Below are 22,989 nucleotides of genomic sequence, written 5' to 3'. Positions count from 1 at the left end.
CTGCAAATGGACAACCCTGGATTGCCCTGTTTACAAAAACACCACCCGCTTTGTCTTCCTCTGTCTGGAGAGAGTGAGGTTTTCATTTTAAGAGGCTGACTAAAAAATGCAGGGCCACTTCCTGGGCAGGCTTCCAAGTGACTACATCTTTCTCACAGCGTTCCCCAGAGCGGCAGCCCAAGCTGCCTGGGGCGGGGCCTCTAGCCATTGGTAGCTGGGGAAGCTACCACAGGAGCAGTTATCTGCAGCCCGCCAGAATTACTGTGCTTTTAGGCTCTCCGGGTGCAGATATCAGCCTTGGCCTTTGCACTGAAGAGACATCAGCATTTGTGATTGGACAGGCTGGTGTGTGTGTGTGTGTGTGTGTGTGTGTGTGTGTGTGTGTGTGTGTATTACAGGAGATGTCGTGCCACGCTTCCGAATATGAGGGTCCTTTCAGCCGAGTGTCCCGAGTGTGGGTGAGTCTAAATATCTGAAGACTGCCCTTGTTGGTTGGGAAATGCTCAAAGCTGGGCATTAATGATTTTCCAAGGGCATGACTTAGCATATTTCTTAATCCTACTGAGCCTCGGTTGCCTTTTCTGTGAAATAGGCATAGGATGACTGCATCCTATGGAAAGATAGGAATATGTATGCAGCATAGTGTGCTGGGAAGCCAGAAAGAGGTGACAGCTCCAGAACATTTCATGTAGCACCCGGCATATGGTAGGCACTGTGCAGCTCTGTTATTTCTTCTTTTGAATGTTATTTGTTCTTCTGTGTTAAGACATGGCCTTGAACTTTCCATCATCCTGCCTCAGCCTGAGGGTTGAGATTGTGTCTGTGAGCCACCATGCCTGACGTGCTCTTAATTTTCCTGATGCATCAGTTAAAGAGGAGGGGGAAGGGATGGTGACAACGCTTTATTTCCAGAAGTATACTGTCGCTCTGGCAGGCCCATCACATATATTCTATTTCATCCCCATCCCCTTGGGTCTCACTCTTTGAAGCCCAAACCGTTGTGGAACATTGAGGAACTCCTCCATAGCTCAGGCTGGCCCTGGAACTCATTGTGATCTCCCTGCCTTGGCTTGTTGAGTTGAACACTGGGACTACAGGTATGAACCATCAAGGCCTGCTATATTATTCTTAGTAGTACCTATCTACCAAACAGGAAACTTCAAGGAAGGTTGATGGTGAAGAAATGTTGATCAGAATGTATTCATTCCCCTTCTCTGTTTTCCCTTCTAGACCCTGACTGCACCAGCCCCATTTGCAGATGAATCCAGCTGCCAGTGCCAAGCACCTCATGAAAAACTGACCATTGCCCAGGCCCGCTTAGGAACACCAGGTAAGGCTGTTGTTCTCGTTTCTCAAATGGACTTTGTCTTGCCACTTGCAGGATCACAAAGCATTATGTGAGCAATGCTCACTTCCACAGCAGAATTTTGTGATTGTAGCATAGTGCAAGAAGGGTGAACATTAATGTTGAGAACTAGTTGGGTATGGTAGCTTGCAACTGTAGTCTCAGCACTGAGGAGGCTGAAGCAGGAGAACTACTATGAATTTGAGGCCAGCATGGGTTACATAGGATGTATTCCAGGACAGCCTGGGTTGCAAAGTGAGACCCTACTAAAAAAAAAAAAAAAAAAAAAAAAAAAAAAAAAAAAAAAAAAAAAGCAGTGGGAAAGAGATGTAAAAGGAACTATAAAGTGCCATTTCTGCTTCCCAAGGGCTTTCACAATAATCAAAGAGACTAGACAGACATGAAGGAAAAGCTACAGGCACGTGTATGAATGTCCAACACTGATGATAAGTGGCAGTTCAAAAAATGACACATTCATATGGCCTGGAGAGGTCAGGCAAGACTTCAGGGAGGGAGCAGAAACTAGCTGTTTCTTTTGGGAGATGTTTTGGACCATGTCTACAGAACATACAAGTTCTTCTGGGAGGGTAGAATAGGAGCAGTGCAGGAAAGCACAGAGATAGAGAGTTGTCTGAGAGGAAGTGTGGATCATTCCAGTTGGTTAGGATGGAGTGCAAAATAAGACTAGAGTGGGTTAAGCTTTGAGACATAGGATGGCATAACAGAGTAATCTCCTACTGCCACTGCAAAACCCAACCAACCCAAGCTTAAAGGAATCTGTGAGGCAAGGGGCAGTTTATTTCCTAATAGTAATAGGCATTTATTTGTTTATTTATTTATTAAAGATTTATTTAGTTTTATTATATATGCAGTGCTCTGTCTGCATGTATCCCTGCAGGCCAGAACGGGGCACCAGATCTTATTACAGATGGTTGTGAGCCACCATGTGGTTGCTGGGAATTGAACTCAGGACCTCTAGAAGAGCAGCCAGTGCTCTTAACCTCTGAGCCATCCCTCCAGCTCTGTAGTAAGCATTTATTAAACGTGTACAAGGTGCTGGTCTTTATGTGTCTCCTGCCATTTTCCTCTCACAACTCAACATGGTCAGTACTTTCAGGATTCCACACATAAGGAAAAGAAGGCTTAGAGAGTTTGCAAACTGTGCACGGTCTTTCAGTTGGTAAGTGGCAGGGCTTCTCACACTGGAGCCTGCATCACCATCACCAGGAAGACTTGCGGACATACAGATGGCCCGGACTCCCCACTGGAGTATCTAATTCTGTTTACATGGGGTGGGATCCAAGAAGCTGAAACTCTGACAACTTCCCAGGGAATGCTGCTGCTCTGGGAACACCTGTTGAGCAGAAAAGCTGGGGTCTTGGCTCCAAAATACTGTAGAGCTTGAGCCTCTGAACCTCTACACTCAGCTTCTTCTTTAAGGACACCCCTCAGAAGTGTTGAGGTCGTTGATCCATTTTTATACTTAAGTGTGTAAGAATCAAGTATGTAAAGAATCACATGGAGGGACTGGAGAGATGGCTCAGTAGTTAAGAGCATCTGTTACTCTTCCAGAGGACCCAGGTGCAATTCCCAGCACCCGCGTGGCAGCTCACAGCTGGCTGTAACTCCACTTCCAGGGGATCTGACGCTGTCTTCTGGCCTCCATGGGTACCTGCATGTACATGGTACACATACAGACAAGCAGGCACACACACATATAACTTCAATAAAAATAAGTATTAAAAAAATCCTTTTGGGAGGCAGAGGCAGGTAGATCTCTGTGAGTTCGAGGCCAGCCTGGTCTCCAGAGCGAGTGCCAGGACAGGCTCCAAAGCTACACAAAGAAACCCTGTCTCGAAAAACCAAAAAAAAAAAAAAATCCTTAAAGAAAGAGATTAGTCTCTCCATTCCACGGCCATCAGATGAGGAATGGAGGATGGCCATCTGCATTTTTTTTTTTTTTTGGTTTTTTCAAAACAGGGTTTTCTCTGTATTGCTTTGAAGCCTGTCCTGGAAGTCACTCTGTAGACCAGGCTGGCCTCAAACTCACAGAGATCCACTTGCCTCTGCCTGCTGAGTGATGGGACTAAGGTGTGAGCCACCAACACCTGGTCTGGATAATCTGTAAATTGGTGGTTAGGGACCACATACTGAGAAATACTGGCCCAAAAATAAAGTCAAGAGCTTTCTAAATGAAAATTCAGGTGTCTATTAGTAACCTTTCTATCACTCTGATAAAATACCTGAGGGGGAGTTAGGAAGAGGAAAGATTTAGTTAGGCCTCACCTCCTTGTTTCCACCATCTCCCAACAGAACTGTGTCCTGGGAACCAAACCTTCAATACACGAGTTATGTGGCAGTGGGGTGCAGATGGGGGCAGCAGGGGTGAGATCAATATCTAAATGAAAACAAGGTGGTTATTTGGAAAACAGAATTGAGCTGAAGTTAAAGGATAAGCTTCAGATCTGACCAGAAAAGGACCTAAGGTCTGTGGACGTTAATAAGCAGCTACTCCGTAGGCTGTCCTGTCCCCATTTCATTTAATCTTTGAAAAATCCCTGAAGACTAAAGAACTGGTGTCATAACTGGGTAGACCTAAGACTTCAAATCCCTTTCACCTCAAACTGCTACTTTATGCAGCACAAGGGCCTTCCCTGTGAAGAGCTGTCCTCAGCTACCCTTAGGGCTAAGTGAAGACATGCTCAGGCCCTGAACTGGAGGGTGGAAGGTGTGTGAATACAGCAGAGAAATAATATTTCATTGTAGCAATTTGCTCTGTGTTTGCAACTTCTGTCAATCCGCACAGTCTCTCTCCCTCTCTCTCTTCCCTTCCACACTCCTTCCTTCCGCCTCTGCCCCCTCCTTTCTTTCTCCTTCTCCCCCCATTGAAGAGACCAGGAAACCAGGTTCCTCTCTTTGCTTTAGGCCCGGTAGGAGTTTCCAAGTCTGGAAATTGCTGACACATTACAATTTTAAAACGTGATCTGACTGCTAAATCAACTATGCAGATAGTCTTTAAATTTACTAAATGGCCCTTTCCCCAGTAATTATGCCATCTTTCTTTACTTTTCTTCCTCTCTGCTTCCTGAATTCATTTATACTGATCACCTCTGAATCATTAACAAAAACTTTCACAGAACTACCATCTGCTTTCTTGTGGGATTTATATCTTAAAACAAATTTTCCTCAATTGAATTGCAATTGAATAAGAGCATTGAAATCCAAGATCCCTCATTAGAGAGTTTGTTATTTCAGAGCATTTTCTGTTTACTGCGACTTATTTAGAATACAGTATAATCCTGTGAAAGCAATTCTGTTTGTTCAAAATAGTATATAATTGAATACAGTTGAAGTTCTCAATCTGACATAAAAATCTTCATATTTTTTATTGGAGAAATTTAATTTATTAGCAACATTGTTCCATCTGAATCTATTAATGTAATATTTCTTTATGTTCTAAATTAATGAGGTTGGCTTACATCATTAAATAATCACAATTTTAAATATAAATCCTAAATCATTTAATAGAAGTTTTCAATTCACAATTTTTTTGGTTTGATGCTGACTTTGGAACTCTGGCCCTTGTGCATGCTGAGAAGGCACTCTACCATGAGGCCATAACCCACCCCTAAATATTTCATTTTATAGCATTAATATAATACATGCATCTATTTTTAAGAGTCAGCAGGATTCTTAGGTTTATACAGAAAATCAGCATGCTGGTGAGATGATTCAGTAGATGAAAATATTTGCTGCACTATCATGATGACCTACTTTGATCTGTAAAACCCAATAGGAGTGAACAGCTCTGAAGTTATGCTCTGACTTCCATATGCATACTCTGCATGCATACATGTTCTCTCTCTGTCTCTCTGTCTCTGTCTCTCTGTCTCTGTCTCTGTCTCTCTTCTCCTCCTCCTTGGCTTTCAGAATGGAGATACCAAAGAACAACAACCCTCTTCCTCCATTTGTGCCCACTTTATACACTACATTGGTAAAATCCAACCACTCAGCATTCCCTTCTGATTAGAAGGAAATGGATTTCTGACCTGGCTCAGCAATAGCATCCTGCGGGACTAGAAAGGACAAGTGTACTGATTGGATGTTTCTAACCCAGAGCACCAACATTATATACAAAATTGATTCATTGACTGCCTTCTCTTGTAGGCCCCATGTCGACTCTCTCTTATACCATGTACAATGCTATGCTGGGAAACATGTTGCCTTCCAAGATGAAATAAGCCTTGCTTTGTAACATTTGCACATGTCTGGGGTGAAAACATCCTCATCACAGTTCACTTTGACCACCAATGAACTTCGGAATTAGGAAGAAAAATGAGCAGCAATCTGAGCACCGAGTAGACACCAAAGCCGCACTGTCTTTGAGAACAGGACTCAAGGCTTTCTTCAAGCTCTTCCACTCCTGAGGCCTTGATGTTCCCACCAATTATGTGATAAAGTGTAGGAACTTTAAGAGCTGTATCAAAATAAACATGGCTGTATGTGGTGGTTCACACCTTTATCTCAGCACTTGGGAGGCAAAGACAGGCACATTTCTTTGAGTTCAAGGACAGTGTGGTCTACATAGTGAGTTCCAAACCAACCAAGGCTATATAGAAAGATACTGACTTAAAAAAATAACACAAAAAGAGAGTCTGTAGAGGAAGATTAGAAGCCTGTTCTTAACCTGCCATTGCCATCATCTAAGGAACAGAGCCTGTAATGAAACAAAGCCTCAGATATAAATGCGAGGGGAGAAAACCTCAAAAAGACCATATGCCACATAACTGGATGCTTTTAGGTCTCTATTCCGTTCACTAGCTCACTTCCATTCTTTTTTCCACCCACTTGTTTTTGAGACAGGGTTTCTCTGTGGATTTGGAGGCTGTGCTAGAACTTGCTCTAGGCTGGCTTTGAACTCACAGAGGTCTTTCCTTCCTTCCTTCCTTCCTTCCTTCCTTCCTTCCTTCCTTCCTTCCTTCCTTCCTTCCTTCCTTTCTTTCTTTGGTCCTGGCACTCCCTCTGTAGACCAGGCTGGCCTCGAACTCAGAGATCCACCTGCCTCTGCCTCCTAAGTGCTGGGATTAAAGGTGTACCCCGCCACCACCTGGACCCTCACTTCCATTCTTGAGGATGATTTTTCCTCTCTTAATAATCATCTATTTCTAGTTCCTGCCTCACTTAAAAGGCATGACTATGTCTCCATCCATCTTCCTGGTGGTTGCCAGGATTTCCCCCTAAACTCTACGTTGTCCTCAGGTATCTTTCTGAGTCCATTTCTAAAATCTTTAATTAACAAGATGAAGAGCTTTAAAAGGGAACCTCAGTTTTCCCAGTAACAGGTACACACTACTGGTTCAGACATCTAGATTCTATCTGGGGTGAAGAGAACTCCCAGTGCTCTATATTGTCTTCCTTGTTAGGTAACACTGTGTGTTGTGTAGTTGAAATTTTTTGTTGTTGTATTTTGATACCTTTACACGAGTCTATTTTTTTTTTAAAATCAGTTTCATGCACTAATGTTAAACTGATAACATGTGGATATTGTTTTTCTGTAGGTAAACTTACGGCTCTGTAATGATGGAAGGTAATGGTGCTTCCTTATTCTGCCGTTGTGTTAACTGTGTCTCTTTCTTCCACAGTTGACAGGCCTGTTAGAGTGTATGCAGATGGAATATTTGACCTCTTCCACTCAGGTCATGCAAGGGCACTTATGCAAGCAAAAACACTGTTTCCCAACAGCTACTTGTTGGTAGGAGGTAAGAAGTGCATTTTCTTTGTCCAGAAACTCTTATAATATGCTCCTGAAAAATATTCCTTTCAGATGTCTATCAATAAAATCTGACATTGTTAATGTTTCCAGTTCAGCCTATACCACCTCACTTGTTCACTACCTGGAATTTAAAATGACATTTAAAACCATAGGAGAAATTACATTATGAGATTGTGTACCATTGTACCAGAGATGGGGGGTGGGGAGAGAGACAGATTAATGATACCACCGAGGGTAGCCACCTCATATTTTCCATTAATGCTTTTCTCCTGGTATTTGTGACATGATCTAATTTATGTTCCTAAAATTTTCTAGAGGATCAAGGAAAATGCAATATTACTCTGATTTCAAATCTTGGAGAACTAAAGGGGTTTAGGAGGATTGGTGGTGCACCAGGTCGTTATCTATTTTATTTGTGTGTGACCTGTAGCACTTAGGATGGTGTTATGCTAATAAGATAGGCCTAATCATTTATATAACCAAGTACTGTGTGATAAAGAAACAGAGAATTATAATCTAGGCCCTCTTGGTTCATAATGAAGGAACTGACTTATTTCCTAAGAGTATAGAAAGAGACACATGGTTTGGTGTAGACTGATGTTTCATCCTCCACAAGGCTCACCTATTCCAATTTTGGCGAGAGTGTAGTACTTGACTGTGGAGACGTGCATGTCACTTCTGTAGCACTGGAAGCAGTATATCCATTCATTGTGATTAGTTTCATATCTATCCACTGCCATCCGTGCGTGCTACATTGAACTAGGCACTATAAATCTTGAGATCTCTAAGAGGGAAAAATGCACAGCCAGGACATTCCAGTATCTAATATCATGTTATATTATGCAAGTATTTTTTTAAAAGCCCTTTCTGGAAATTTCAGAGGGAAAACTTGCAGATTTTGCTAAGGGTACTAACCATGTGACTACTGAATAGAGTTCTTTGAGAATGACAAGATGATAAAAGCAATGGCTATTAGGCAAGTTATATGAAGGGACCCAAAGGAGAAACTATTTCGTGCTCACTTCCTTTTATCCTGTCTCCAGAGTGAGTACAGCCACCTGGAGTCTTCTGGGCTACTGGAGACCTGGGAAGACCTCTGCAGCATGTGGGCTTAAGTCAGTTAGGTGATCTGAGCTCAGAGGTGGTTTGGTATGGGCGGGTCACAATTAACTATGTGAGCCAGAATTTTAAACTCTCACATGAGCCCACATGAGCCTGGGCAAGTTGTCACTTTACATTTTGCTGCCACTGGTGCCTTCAGGGTTCTCCCTGTGGATTTCTGGTTCCCTTCCTCCATTCCTCTCTCCTTCCCTCTTCCTTTCCCTCTCTTCTCTTTCTGTCTCTCCCCACCTTCCTTTCTCTTCCTCCCTTTAAGTAGCAGTTTGCCCTCTGTCTTCATTTTTCCGATAAATCTATGAAAGCATGCTGGGTTTTCAGTTGTTTCTTACTTTTTACTTTTTACAATGGTATAGGGACATTTAAGCTCTTTAACATGCCACACCAGAAGCCAGAAGTATAACACTGAAACTTTAAAACAAAATTATACCCAGATATGCTGGCACATAACTGTAATACCAGAACTGGGGAGGTTAAGTTAGGAGAATCATGAGTTTCAGTCTATCCTGGGCTATGTAGCAAGTTCCAGACCAGTTTGAACTACACAATAAACCTTGCATATCCAAAACCAATTAAATTAGTTAACTCAGTTAAATAAAATTGTTTCTCAATCACTTAAATGCCTCCAGTGGCATCTAAAAACTTTGAAATGTGCCATTATACATTTACAGAATACAAAAAAACCTTTTAATTTTTGAATACTTTATACATTTCCCCTTTTCTCTTCAAATTTGTTCTTGCCTATAATTTTCCTAGTGTGATACTTCAGGACTTGTAAATCTTTTAGTTGCTTCTATCATAGTCTCTAAAAGAGAAATACATCTGTAAATCAGAACACAACCAAGTACCACATTATGCATTTTGATAAGTGATTGTTAAACATAAAGATAAATGTGATCAGCAAGTTCTCTTAATAAAATGACAAGGATGTTCCTATTTATGGGTGTGCCTGTGGGTGAATATAACATATTGCCAGATTAAAGCAAGGTATGACAATAATTTTGTTTATGTTTCCATTGTTATAGTGAGTAACTAAAATATTTGTTCACACAAATGTACAGGTGGGAAGAGAAGAAGTTAGTTAAAGTGATACCACTCAATTCCTTGAGTTCTTTCTGAATTATTTGCCCTAACTCACAAAACCAATTTATCATTGCCACTAAAGCACTCTTATTTGTTTGTCAGGTGGCACTTTGATAAGATCTTTCACACAGAATGGATTAAAAATGGTCTGACCTGCAAAGAGATTTATTATAAGCTTTTTAGAATCATTTGTTCTTTCCCTTTCTGGGAAATTATAACAAAAGGTTTTATCAAGAGTTATCAAATGGGTCTTAATTATCACCCTTGCTTCTTTACTTGAAAGCAACTTATTCAAGCAGATACATGCAAAATGAGAAAAGAAATGGAAGTATTGGTAATTGCATTACACCATTGCCAATCCAACGATTTCTGAAAAAAATGTTTTTGGCATTTACTTTTAAAACATTTTTTTAAACAAAGTGTTGGGGCTGGAATTTTATCCTACTGGATTTGCAGAACATGCCTTCTAATTTAATTAGCAAAATGAGTCCTGCAGATGGATTTTTCTTTGTGCTGCCAGATCACAAATAATGATGTGGAGACTTACTATTAATTATGAAAGCTTGGCCTTAGCATAGGCTTTCCCCCAACTAGCTCTTATAATTTAATTAACACATATTTTTTAATCTACATTTTGCCTCATGTTTTGGTTACCTCTGATCTGCACCATCTGAATTCCTTAGAGTCTCATTGGCATTTTTCTGCCTCTCTTCTTCCCAGAGTGCTCTCTGTCCCAGGAAATCCTGCCTAACCTCTTCCTGCCTACCTATTGGTCATTCATCTCTTTATTAAGCCAATCACAACAATATATCTTCACAAAGTGTACAAATACCCCACAACCGAATACCTATTGTCAGATTTACTAATACCTGGAAACAACAAAAAAAAAGGCTTTTAATGCAACTATGTTAATACAATTCCAGGAAGCTTTATGAAAAATACTAAGAAATGATTATAAAACATGTTATATAAAATAGAATCATCCAAGATTAAAATAATAAAATGCAACAAATGTTAAAAGCAAGACAATGAGCCAGTATCCTAAATTGGTTGCAATGTGGTACAATTCACAGATAAGATTATAAGGCATTTATAAGAAGAGAAATATAGATTTTCTTTTTTAAGAAATAGTTTCCTATTTTTAATAATGTGTCCGCGTGTGTGGAGGGGAGGTCTGTGCATGTGAGTGCAGGCACCTGTGGAAGCCAAAGGTAATGTGTATCGCTAGAGCTGATATCACATGTATTTGTGAACCAGGATGTAAGCCACCTGATGAGGGTGTTGGGAACCAAACTCAGGTCCTCTACAAGAGCAGTACTTGATCTTAACTGCTAAGCCATCTCGCCATCCTGCCCCCCACCCCAACTTGAGACAATCTCACAAGAGAAAAAAATTGGTTTTGGTTTTGACTTTTGGAGGCAGAGTTTCTCTGTGTATAGTCCTAGCTATCCTGGTACTCACTCTGTACACCAGGCAAGCCTCAGCGATCCACCTGCCTCTGCCTTCCAAGTGCTGGAATTAAAGGCATGTGCCACCATCGCCCAGTGAGAAATATGTTGTTTTAAAGGCATATTATTCTGAGCTAGGCATGATGGCACATACCTTCAATCCCAGCACTTGGTAGGCAGGTGAGTCTCTGATTTCGAGGCCAGTCTGGTCTACAGAATGAGTTTTAGGACTGCCAGAGCTTGTTGCACAGAGAAACCCTATCTCAAAATAAATAAATAAATCAAAATAAAATAAAAGGCATGCTATTCATTCTTTAAATAGTGTGCGTGTGTGTATATATGTGTGTGTGATTGTAATGTATGGCTTTCAGGAATAATTGCAGAAAATCAAATATAAAAATCATAAATAACTCAATTATCTTTCATAGTACCATGATTAAAAGTTTCCCATGTATTTAAAGAGAGAAAGAGGCATATTACTAAAAATCAATTGTAGGTAATTTTATTTTTTATCATGAGGAGATAGAAAACAAACATTTTAGAAGATGAAATTAGATATGGTATATCTGTAAATGAAATATTTTATGATGGAATTTATAAAATAAGTTCTCATCTTCCATTAAAATAATGCATGTAAAATATGATGCAATGCATATAAAAATAATGTGAATGTTTTACCCAGGCTTTTATTGCAGTGTATCTTAAAAATTTTATAATTCTGGAAAACATTCCAGATATATTTTTGAGATGCAGCAGTACCAGCCTATACAGCTTTGGCTTATTAAAGTGATTTTGAAGTGAATAGCTAGAAAAAAAATGCTTACTCTTAACTACAAGAGAAAAGCCATTTTTAGGATTCAATATGAGTGTTGAGAATAGCTGGAAAAATGCTTACCCTTAACTACATGAAAAAGCTATTTTTCACATTCAATATTTCTTTCTAGTGCTGCTTTTGCTTTGAATTCCTGGACCTTGGCCCTCAAGATCCATGTGTTCTTTGATAATACATGAGAGAAGCAGAAACAAAATTGTTAGGCCAAAATTTGCATCATTCTCCATTATACTCTGTTTGGTGCCTAACGCCAGCTTTCACCTGTAACAGAATTGTGTGTGTGTGTTGGGGGGGGGACAAGGAGGCACTAGAGCAGTGGTTCTCAACCTGTGGGTTGCGACCCCTTTGTGAGTGGAAGGACCCATTCACAGGGATCGCATAGCAGATACCCTGCATATCAGATATTTACATTGTGATGCGTCACAGTAACAAAATTGCAGTTATGAATTAGCGATGAAAATAATTTTATGGTTGGGGTCACCACAGCATCAAGAACTGTATTAAAGGCTTGCAGCATTGGGAAGGTTGAGAACCACTGCCCTATAGGATCATGGTGCTCTATATGACCTTTAAGGTTTGTGTTTAAAGTGTTACCCCTCACCCTTTGCAATACTCCACAGTGAGGTTTGCATGGTGCCTCTTTTGGAAACTGTGATGAGGGAAGTTTCAGATATAAAGGCTTTCTCTGGCATGTCAAGTTTAAGGAATTATACTGCTAGAAGTTGAGGCTCTGGACATTGGGTTGTTTTTTAAAGCTCCCTGTTCTCAAGTACCCTGCCACCTCTGCATGCCCTTGGGGCTATGTGGACCAAGTACAAGGAGACTTTTGTCTTAGATTATCTTTTCAGAGTGTCAAAAACTAACTTAATAGCAGACAGCTTATATGTGAACAAATAAAAATGCTTGTGCTGAACTGAATGAAGGGTGTGTCATACAAATTACGTCTACAGGTAGAGTCATTGTAGGAATTCCTCTGGATGATGCTAAGCTAAGTTTTCATTCATAAAGACACTGTTGTTTGTCCAAATTCATGGACAGGTTCTTGGTGGAAGTCTTTGGTGTTCAGCAGAAATTATTCATTTAGTGTGTGTGTACATGTGTGTGTGTGTGCAAGTGTGGGCATGTGTGTGCCCTGGCACATGTGTGGAGGTCAGAGAACTCTTGTAGGAGATGGTTCTCTCCTTCTACCATATACCTCTCAGGAATCGAACTCAGGTTGTCAGGCTTGGCTGCAAGTGCTTTTACCTGCTGAGCTATTTCACTGGCCTCCATAAAATTCATTAAGGGACCCGAAACTGTGGTTTACTTTTAAACTTTAGTAACAGACACATCCATATTTCCATTACAATTACAATTACAATACTTGCATGTATGATTTTAAAGCATGCAACCAGTAATGATTTGAAATTTTTTCCTGTACAATCTTACCCTGTTGGCAGCATTTTAATGAACTGAGAATATCTACTTACAAAGTACTTTTTATCCATCTTAATATTAAGGTGCAGTTCAATAAATTGAAATTTTACAGCAGAAAGAATTTTTTAAGCCTAAACATTTTTCTCTTTATGTATTTTTATTTTATGTGCATTGGTGTTTTGCTTATATGTATCTATGTTTGAGGGTGTCAAATCACCTGGAACTGGATCTCTGTGAGTTCGAGACCAGCCTGGTCTACAAGAGCGAGTCACAGGACAGCCTCCAAAGCCACAGAGAAACCCTGTCTGGAAAAAAAAATCACCTGGAACTGAAGTTACACACAGATGTTAACTGCAATATGGGTGCTAGGAATTGAACCTGGGTCCTCTGGAAGAGTAGTTGGTGCTCTTAATCACAGAGCCATCTCTCCAGCCCAAAGCCCATTTTTTTACAGGATAAGTCCCACCAACACCTACCTCTACCTCAAACAAAGGGAACAAAATAAAACAACAAATATAGTACTATTACTACTATGATGGTAACTTATAGTACACTAGATGTAAATATTACTTCACAAACTTGGGTTTATGCTTTATTGTATTTTATTAATTAAAATTAAGTACTCCTCTATAGCTGAGGGTATGGATCTATGGTAGACCAGTAGTCTAATATACAGGAGGCTCCAGATTTGAACTCCCCTTGTCAATGAAAATATAAGCAACAGTGAAAACAGTTCTTTAAAACAAAAGTATTCTTCTAAGATTCCACTTTGCATGGCAGATGGGAAATCCATCTCTGTCCTTATTACTTCATTCTGTAGTCAAGTGTCTGAAACGTCTGTAAAAACAGGAGAGGCAGTTCCTACGCCTCCTTTTCTCCACTGTCCTCTTCATCCAGTGACATATAATTGCTAGCAGAGAGTGACGTCACTGTACCTTTGTCAGCTGAGGGACTTGAGGTCTGCACCCAGATGTGAACACCAATTACTAGAGACATTCATTCCTCATCTCTCATTTAAGGTTCTGCCACTAGTCTTGCTTCCTGTGGTTTCCATAGACATTTGGCCTTTTGCCCACTGCTTGAAGGAATCTTCTCTTTTGTTATCTTCTCCTTTATACAAGTTTCCCAAGGAGCTCTAGCCAGGAAGCAAACTGTCTACCAGCATCTTGAACATTAACACTTCTACAAAGGAGTTTGTAGCAAGAACCCTGGATAAGCAACTGGAGTTAGGGTAAGGGAAAGACAGCACAAAGCCCAAAGGAGTATTTCCACCAATGCTCCTATATTATTACTAGTATTAATAAATGGCTAATATTTTAAAGCATTACTCTTTATTCATGTGGCTCATCAAGTTGAATTCTTAAAATTTCACCCTATTTTAAAGACCAGACAATTAAAACAGCTTTCTCAGTAAAAGAGGAGCAGTGCTGGTATTAGAATCTGAGTCTTTGGGGTCCAAAAATTCAAGTCCTATGCTATTTTTCTTTCCTATAGGGTGCTTCACTTTGAGCACAGTGAGCTGCCAGGATAGGTTAGCTGCAGCACGAGCTCCCAGAGAGTGCAATGAATTCATCCATGGAATGCCACTGCTTGGAGTTCTCCATCTGGTTGTCAGAGTGCATTTGCCAAGACTCAAGAACAACAATGCTGCTTTGGGCGTAATTAATGTTTAGACAATGTGGGGCAGCATGGTCAGCTACTTCTTGAGGTCACTCCTGAGTATGAACGGAGCTGTGTGTTGCCGTAAACAGGATGTTTGTTTTCTCTCTGGTCTATCAGGAGGCCATTATGTCGGTCATGTAAAAGTCATATGAAACTGCTCAGGTGAAGATTCAGAAAGGGGAAGCATATAGGCTGGACTTAGTTTTGTGCTCTCTGAAATATAGAACTGACATATCTGAAATCCATTTCTACTCAGTATGATTCCTGATGTAGTACCATAATAAAGTTCTGATAGACCATCTACAAACTCCTCGATCTGTTTTTAAAAAGAATAGTGTGGCCCATAAATGGCTCCTATTTATGGAATCAAAAGTTGACACAATCAGTGAATCAATGCATAGTCATTATGGCCCTACTACCTGCCCTGCCTCTGACCATGATGGATGATTTAGAGACAAGTAGAGGTCTCTTTACTCAAGCTGTTCATATTATGCCTCAGGAGACTTGCAAATGTTATAAGCATCAGAATCACCATGAAGCTTGTCAAAGACAGAGCTGTGTGGACCTCACCAGAGACCCACTGAATCAAAACCTCAAGGAGCAGCAAACACACACACACACACACACACACACACACACAGAGAGAGAGAGAGAGAGAGAGAGAGAGAGAGAGAGAGAGAGAGAGAGAGAGAGAGCAGAGACAGAGACAGAGACACAGAGACAGACCAACACCGACACATACACGTGCACACATACAGATTTTTTTTTAAAAAATTCATTATATTTATTTAACTACTTTAAAGGTGCTCCCTCTAGGTAATGCTGGCCAGATAAACATTCCATGACATATGCAACTATGGCAAGATACTACAACAGATAGCCATTATAGGCCAGTTTTCACTCCAGGTGAAATTTATCAGGAATAAGGATGAGTTTTTTTTTTTAACTAAAAACATTGATAACATGCAAATTGTTTCCCCCTTTGATTTAAAGGGCTATCAAATTCCACACACTGACAAAGGAAGCAATGTAGTCACATAGGTAACACTTCTGCTAACTGCTTCTACTTTACTTCCTCTGCTGCACACTTGGCTATACAATTTTCTAGATTGCACCATGGTTTTGATGCCAGCCTACTGTAAGTGACTAAAACGAAGTGGTTTTGGTAAAGCTGACATTGACTCCTGTGTGATCCTAACAATAGAGAGAAATGACTATAGGAGCCATTGTGAGTTAATGTGAAAGAAATAAGTCATCACACACCTTTTTTTTTTTTTCTTTTGAGACGGGGTCTCACTATGCAGCCCTAGCTAGACTAAAACTCACTATGTATTCCAGGCTGGCCTGGAACTCATAGAGATGCCCCTGCCTCCAGAGGGCTGGGCCTAAAGGTGTGCACCACCATATGTGATTCAAATATCTTTCTATTTAATAAGCTCCTTGGGTGATTCAGGTATGCAGTTGATATTTTGATAATTTAAACTGCTACAATAGAAAGCATCTCAGGAAGTATTTACTGAGGATATAAATATAGGGCTGGAGAGATGGCTCAGAGGTTAAGAGCACTGACTGCTCTTCCAGAGGTCCTGAGTTCAATTCCCAGCAACCACATGGTGGCTCACAACCATCTACAATGAGATCTGGTGCCCTCTTCTGTTGTGAAGGCATGCATGCAGGCAGAATACCGTATACATAATAAGTAAAATCTTTTTTTTTTTTTTTTGGTTTTTTGAGACAAGGTTTCTCTGTGGCTTTGGAAGCTGTCCTGGAACTAGCTCTTGTAGACCAGGCTGGTCTTGAACTCACAGAGATCCACCTGCCTCTGCCTCCTGAGTGCTGGGATGAAAGGTGTGTGCCACCAATGCCCGGCAAAATCTTTTTTAAAGGAAAATAAAAATATACAGGAGCTATATAGGTTTTTTGTGTGTGTACCTACATATTCATTAGTCTCATGTGCATATGTGTTGTCAGTGTACCTGCTGATAATTTATTAGTTTAAAATAATAATTAACATTTATTGAGCATCTTTATGCATCAGACACCATTAATTCACTCAACAAATCTTTGTTAAGAACCTACTATGGGGGGGCTGGAAAGATGGCTCAGTGGTTAAGAGCATTGACTGCTTTTCAGGAGGACTCGGATTCAATTCCCAGCTCACAAATGTCTGTAACTCCAGTTCCAGGGGATCTGACACCAATGCACATAAAATTAAAAAAATAAATTAATAAAAAAGAATCTACTATGGTCAGGTACTATTCATCAGAAAATGAAAACAGCCATACTGGTCATGGTGGTGCACACCTGTAATCCCCAAACTTGGAAAAATGAGGCAAGCAGATCTCAAGTTAAAAGTCAGCCTGAGCTATACATTGAGTCCCCACCCCACAAAATATAGTCTATACAATTATATGCACTGCATAATACTTGGTAATGATAGGAAACAACTATCTTATTGGCTTAACTATTTATTATACTATACTTTTTGTGTTTGAGGCAGGGTTTTGTTATGTATCCTAGGCTGGCCTCAAATTCATGATCCTCCTGCCTCAGCCTCCCTGGTCCTGGGATTGTAGGTATGTACCACCAAACCCTTGTTATACTCTATTTTCCATTGTTAATTTAGGATATACCTACTTATTTAAATAGCTTACTATAAAACATTATTCATTCTTACATGGGTAGCAGCCCTGTGTATCTTATACTTACTAGGCCTCTTGGTTGTATCAAAAGGTAACATCTAGTTATGGACCTGTACCATCTAAGTTTGTATAAATGCATGCTTCACTGTTTGCACAGTCATGAAATCAACTAGCAATGAACTTCTCAGAACTTTCCCTTGTTACTAAGTGACACATGACTATTATTGACATAATATTTGTGTATATTTATTAACTACAATTCGATGTTTTGATCTATATATACATGATAGAAATCAAGGTAATTATATAGTAATTATATCCATATGATAACATATCCACCACCTTACAGATTTCACTTTTGTTGTTGTTGTTGTTGTTGTTGTTGGGAGAGTATTTAGAATCTGTTTTAGCACTTTTAAAAGTAGACCAAGCTTTATCATTAAGTGGTCACCATGTAATACACTAGACCACTAAAGTGTATTCCTCCAGTCTAACTGAAACTTTGTAGCTTTTGATCAAGAGCACCAAAGCCAATGGAATCTTTCCATAAATGATAACTTGGTTATTAGATTGTGAAGGAGCTCTAAAGGCAAGTTTTCTGGATGCTGAGCATGTCAGTTGGCTACACTTACTCTGTGGCAAGATTTGGTTCAGGGGATAGAACATAATTTAGTTCCAGAAAAAAAGAGTATAGTCTTGTCTGTAAATGCTACCTTCTGCCCTTAAGATCAGAGAGTTTACTATGTGTACATAATACTTCAAAAGGATGGGGAAATCTTATTGCAAGAAAGTGGCAAGGGCAGCTCTGACCAGGTTCAGCAAGATGCTCAGCAGGACCTGGGTAAATAAACACTGTAAATATAGGGACCTTTCTTCCTGGCACACAGGGAACACTAGGAAATCTGCCTTAGCCAACCAAAATGTAGGTGAGTAAGTATGATTTTTGCTTAGTTCATTTTAGAACACTTTTAAGTAAATCTTCAAAAAATAAAAAGCTCACTCCTTTCTAAGGTTGAAGGTAAAGGAAATTACTATTCCTATCTGGGGCTTTAGAAACTGAGATCTTGACAGGACAGGACAGGACATTATGGGAAGGTTGAACCCTGTTAGATCAGATCTTCTATTGTATAACTGTCACCTCCTTGTTGTGTGGCCTAATGTGTAATAACTGGATCGGTATCCAGGAAATAGATCTCTCTCTCTCTCCCCCCTTTCCCTCTCTACCTTCTCGTGTGTGTGTGTGTGTGTGTGTGTGTGTGTGTGTGTGTGTGCGCGCGTGCGTGTGTATGTGTGTGTCCTAACTGGGTTACTAAGTACAATAATTTTGTGAAAGAATTGGAATTGAAATTGATTGGTCCAGCCTTGTACAGTGCAGGCAGGCCTCTTGGCTTCTCTTCTCTCTTTCTGTTGTCCCTTTATCTGATTTTATCTGGTCATTTCACTTTTGAATAACATTTACCAAAGAGTGAGCCAGGAGGATGAAAAGATAGGAAAGTCACATTAGATAGTGTGCAGAATAATTTTGATAAAAGCCTCAGAAGAGAATGCAGCTATAATTAACAGTAAAATGAAACTCCGAATTCCTGGTGGATTTAGGTTTGCTCTCCTCTCATAATCCTTTGTTCCTGGGGAAAAAAAAAAAAAACCCGAGCTAAATGATGCCAAACATCTAGTGAAAGCATACTCCTTTTGTTTTGCCAAAGAAACCAGGTCCACGGGTGGGTGGCAACAGTATCTAATACCTTTGCCCGTTTCAGTTTGCAGCGATGACCTGACTCACAAATTCAAAGGTTTTACTGTGATGAATGAGGCAGAGAGATATGAAGCTCTCAGACACTGCCGCTACGTGGACGAAGTCATCAGAGATGCACCATGGACTCTCACGCCAGAGTTCCTGGAAAAACACAAGGTAATTGTCTTTCTCCCACATTTTTCCTGTAACAGGATTAGGACTCTGGCTCTGTAGCTGAGACTGCAAGAAACCAAGAGACTCTCCCTGTTTCTTAAAGGGGAAGCTTTAGGGGCCAACATGTAGCATCACTAGAGGTAACACCTCTATTTTGCCCAAAACTAAGGACTGTCATCATTTCCTTGCCTTGAGTGCAGGTATTAGAGCTGGGCTAGCCAGATCCAATGCTGCCTCCATCTTTCTTTAGCTAGAGAACCATGAGCAAGGTTCTTAATTACACTGGACTCAGTTACTTCACCATAGAACTGGATGAGACTGCTGTCCTCCTTGTGGGACCATTTTTAAGGAGCTAATGAAAGAATCCAAGTAAAATACTTGGAAAGCTGGCTGGCCCGTGACAGGAGCTCCAAGGATGCCATTGTTCCTGTCATCACCAGCATCATTGTTGGTCCTCACAGACTCACAGGCATCCTTAGGCATGGAACTAATGAACACACATCTTATCTGGGAGGTCAGGGGTGAGGCTTTAAGGAAAGAACTTTATAGCTATGATTTTGTGACTCTGAGATTCCTACTGACATAAGATTTTTATTAGTTGAAAACATGAGACATTCTTTTGATCTGCATCAAATTATGCTCTTTGTATCTGCCTACCAGCCCCACACTAGGAGCTATTCTTTCCTTTTATAAGCAGTACAAAAAAATAAGATTAAGCTGTTCTAAGAATTTTCTTTTCTATTTTTAAATTCGCAATGCAGAAGAGAATAGAGAACACTGATAAATGTGCATGGGTAATAGCAGAGGAGACAATTTCCTGGTGAGAATGAAAAGAAAAGAAGAAAAACTACAATATGATTTACTACCAGTAATCATACTTTTTTACTTAGCATATATTGTATATTCAACATACGACAGGCATTTTAGAGGATACTAATAATGACCATGATGGATGCCATTTATTATTTACCATATGCCCAGCACTGTGCAAAGGACTTTGCTATTATATAAAGTGAGTTCAGTGTCATGGCTACCCTGAGTTGTTATTATTATGCATTGAAGAGGGGGAACTAAGCTTGAGTACTGAGGACAGCTTTAGTAACAACAATAATGAAATATATATTGAGTATTTACCATGTATCAGTTTCTATTTTTTAAGCAGTTACATATCATTAATCCAGACATTCTTCCTTGAATTTTCACCCCAAAAGGCATTGTCTGGAAACATTGCTAGGGAGTGCCACTGACATCTAGTGGGTGGAGGTATGAGGTGCTGTTCAGTGTCTTCCAATGTACAGGACACCTAGACACACATACCCAAGATTACCCAGCCACTACTGTCACTGGTATTGAGGCTGAGGAATCCTGATCAAATTATTCCTTCCAGTTTATGAGTTTTATAACTTGTAAATGCTAGGTAGCAATGATACACTGGCAAATTAAACTGCTAATCTAAACGGCCTCATGGGGTGGAATAAAGGCTGACTGTAAAGGCCTTTAAAAGCTCTGCAGAGGATGTTTACCTGGTGTAGTAGGAAACAGGGGTGAAGATAAGCAGGCATGCAGAGCAGAGGAAAATTGTTCAAGAAGGCATATATGCTAGTTACTTGTCTCATTGTTGCCACAAAATACTTCAGCAAAGCAATGGGAGGGAGGGAGGGAGGGAGGGAGGGGGAGGGAGGGAGGGAGGGATGGGAGGGAGGGAGGGAGGGAGATTTGTAAACCCGCCCCTCCATGCCAGTGGTAATGTCCTTTGTCTCTTTCTCCAACAGATTGACTTTGTGGCTCATGATGACATTCCATATTCCTCCGCTGGCTCTGATGATGTTTATAAGCATATAAAGGAAGCAGGTGAGGCATTTTCCTGTCCCCCCACAGCACACAGCCAAGCAGAAGACAATAGCTGCTCTAGGCCTACTGCGTGTATAAACAAAGTGTTGGAATGCTCACTATCACTGAAGCAGCCAGGTCTGTACGGTCCTCTTTGCAAGAGCTCGCTCAGGACTCAGGAGGATTTGGTAAGAACTGGGGGCCCGACACATTTCAGTCACAACCTTGCTTTTAAGGAGTTCAAAGGAAAGAAGCTGCGGAGAAGCTGAGCAACACTGTGCAGAGGGGAATGAGAATAAACCCTGTTGGTGCATGAGTTATATCATGATGGGTCATGGCATGGGGGATGAATACCTTCTTAAGTTCAGAGCTGCCGGCGAATCTATTTTCAGATTCGTGAAAATAGCAGCAGAGACATAGACCAGGATCAGCTAAGAGACCCCAAGGTTAACTGCATTACTGGTCAAGAATTCCTTAGCTACCTTGGACATCTGGTAGTAGTTTCCTCCCTGGGTGAGTAGTCTCTAGTAAAGGAGGAATAACAAAATGACTCCCAAGGTAGTGATTTTAAAAGGCTGATTTTGCTCATGACTTCTGTGGAGCAGGGTCTTAATGGGGGCCTTGTCTGAGTGTTTTCTTTTATTTATTTTTTTTTGTAACAGACTCTTACTCTGTAGCTCTGGCTGGCCTAGAAATTACTATGTATATTTGGCTGGCCTGGAACTCCCAGAGATGGCCTACTCCTGCTCCCCAAGAGCTGGGATTAAAGGCATTTGCCACCATGCCTGTTGTGTGTTTGTTTCTTTTAATGCAGTACTGAGAATAAAACCTACAGCTTCTCATGTACTGGACAAGCCCTCTATCATAAGGCTGAGCTTCTTGCTTGACTCTTTGGAACTGCTCTAGCTAGATGCTGATAGGCACTGCCGTCATCTAACTGTAAGGTAGGAGCTCAGCTGTGTTTGGCTTCTCCCAGCATGAAAGCTGGGAGCACCTATCTACAGAGCAGGCACATTTAACAGGTTCCACAAGGCTTCCTGGGGCCTACCTTGGAAGTCACACACCATCATCTATATAATGTTTAAGTATAAGCAAGTCACTGAGGCTAACCCAAATTCAAGGGAAAGGTAGTGTGGGCCTCTTTGAAAAGTTCTTTTTCTCTATTCTTATTTTTTGTATGTGTGTGTATATAACTCTTTGTAAAACATTTGCTTTTTAAATTTATTCCTTGAGAGTTTCATACATGTATACAGTGTATCTTGATCATGGCCAACTCAAATACTCTCCACAGCCTTCCAGCCCCCCCCCCCCCCCCCCGCCACACACACCAATACCCTCATCTTCTACCTGCATGGCCTCTTTTTTAAAAAACTGCAATCCACTGGGTCCAATTACTGCTGCCCATGGGGCCATGCAATGGAACATAGGCAACTTACCAACGTAAGCCTTCACTACAGTTCACTCTCTAAAGTAAAGAGTCAGGTAGTGGTTTGTTTCCCTAGAAGTGCAGGCCTAAGACTAAAGGTATGTGACTTCATTTTCCCAGCGATCCTTCCTATGGTCCATGAATCTGCTCCACTAAGTCCTCACCAGGAGGAAGAGTCACTGTAAAGATGGAATTGGGATATACACAGAAAAGGCCATGGCGTGGCCACTGTGGAAGAGAAGTCTCAGAAGTCATCTGAGCACCCATCGGCAGCTTTTATACTCTGGTTTATTTGGAGAGTCAAAAATCACTTTAAACGAAGCCAAGATATCATGCATATAAATTAAACAGTGTGACACTGGGCTCTGTTTGTCAGAACTGAAGTGTCAAAATCCTCTAGCAAAGCTGGATGGAAAGATGGAGCTGAGATGAAATAGACTGTAAGGTCCACGTTACTCATTATCATTCTGATAGTGCCTACTACTGTTGAAAGTTGCTTTATTAACATGT

The 22,989-nt window shown here is 40.6% G+C and overlaps 1 protein-coding gene across 2 annotated transcripts in view; it reads left to right on the top strand.

Annotated features, from left to right (window-relative positions):
* The first annotated feature begins 203 nt into the window (after nucleotides 1-203).
* Nucleotides 204-22,989, top strand: part of Pcyt1b (phosphate cytidylyltransferase 1, choline, beta) — a 44,424-nt gene continuing 21,638 nt past the window's right edge. For both annotated transcript variants that reach the window (XM_035450076.1, XM_027431868.2), the window contains exons 1-5: nucleotides 204-458; nucleotides 1,231-1,330; nucleotides 6,988-7,104; nucleotides 19,075-19,226; nucleotides 20,996-21,074. In XM_035450076.1, coding sequence (XP_035305967.1) covers nucleotides 402-458; nucleotides 1,231-1,330; nucleotides 6,988-7,104; nucleotides 19,075-19,226; nucleotides 20,996-21,074 — 505 coding nt within the window. In that variant the 5' untranslated portion in view covers nucleotides 204-401. The remainder of the gene's footprint in view (nucleotides 459-1,230; nucleotides 1,331-6,987; nucleotides 7,105-19,074; nucleotides 19,227-20,995; nucleotides 21,075-22,989) is intronic.

Source organism: Cricetulus griseus, chromosome X (assembly GCF_003668045.3).
Source record: "Cricetulus griseus strain 17A/GY chromosome X, alternate assembly CriGri-PICRH-1.0, whole genome shotgun sequence".
In the NCBI taxonomy this organism is placed as follows: Eukaryota; Metazoa; Chordata; class Mammalia; order Rodentia; family Cricetidae; genus Cricetulus; species Cricetulus griseus.
This window is presented reverse-complemented; position numbering and strand designations above follow the sequence as displayed.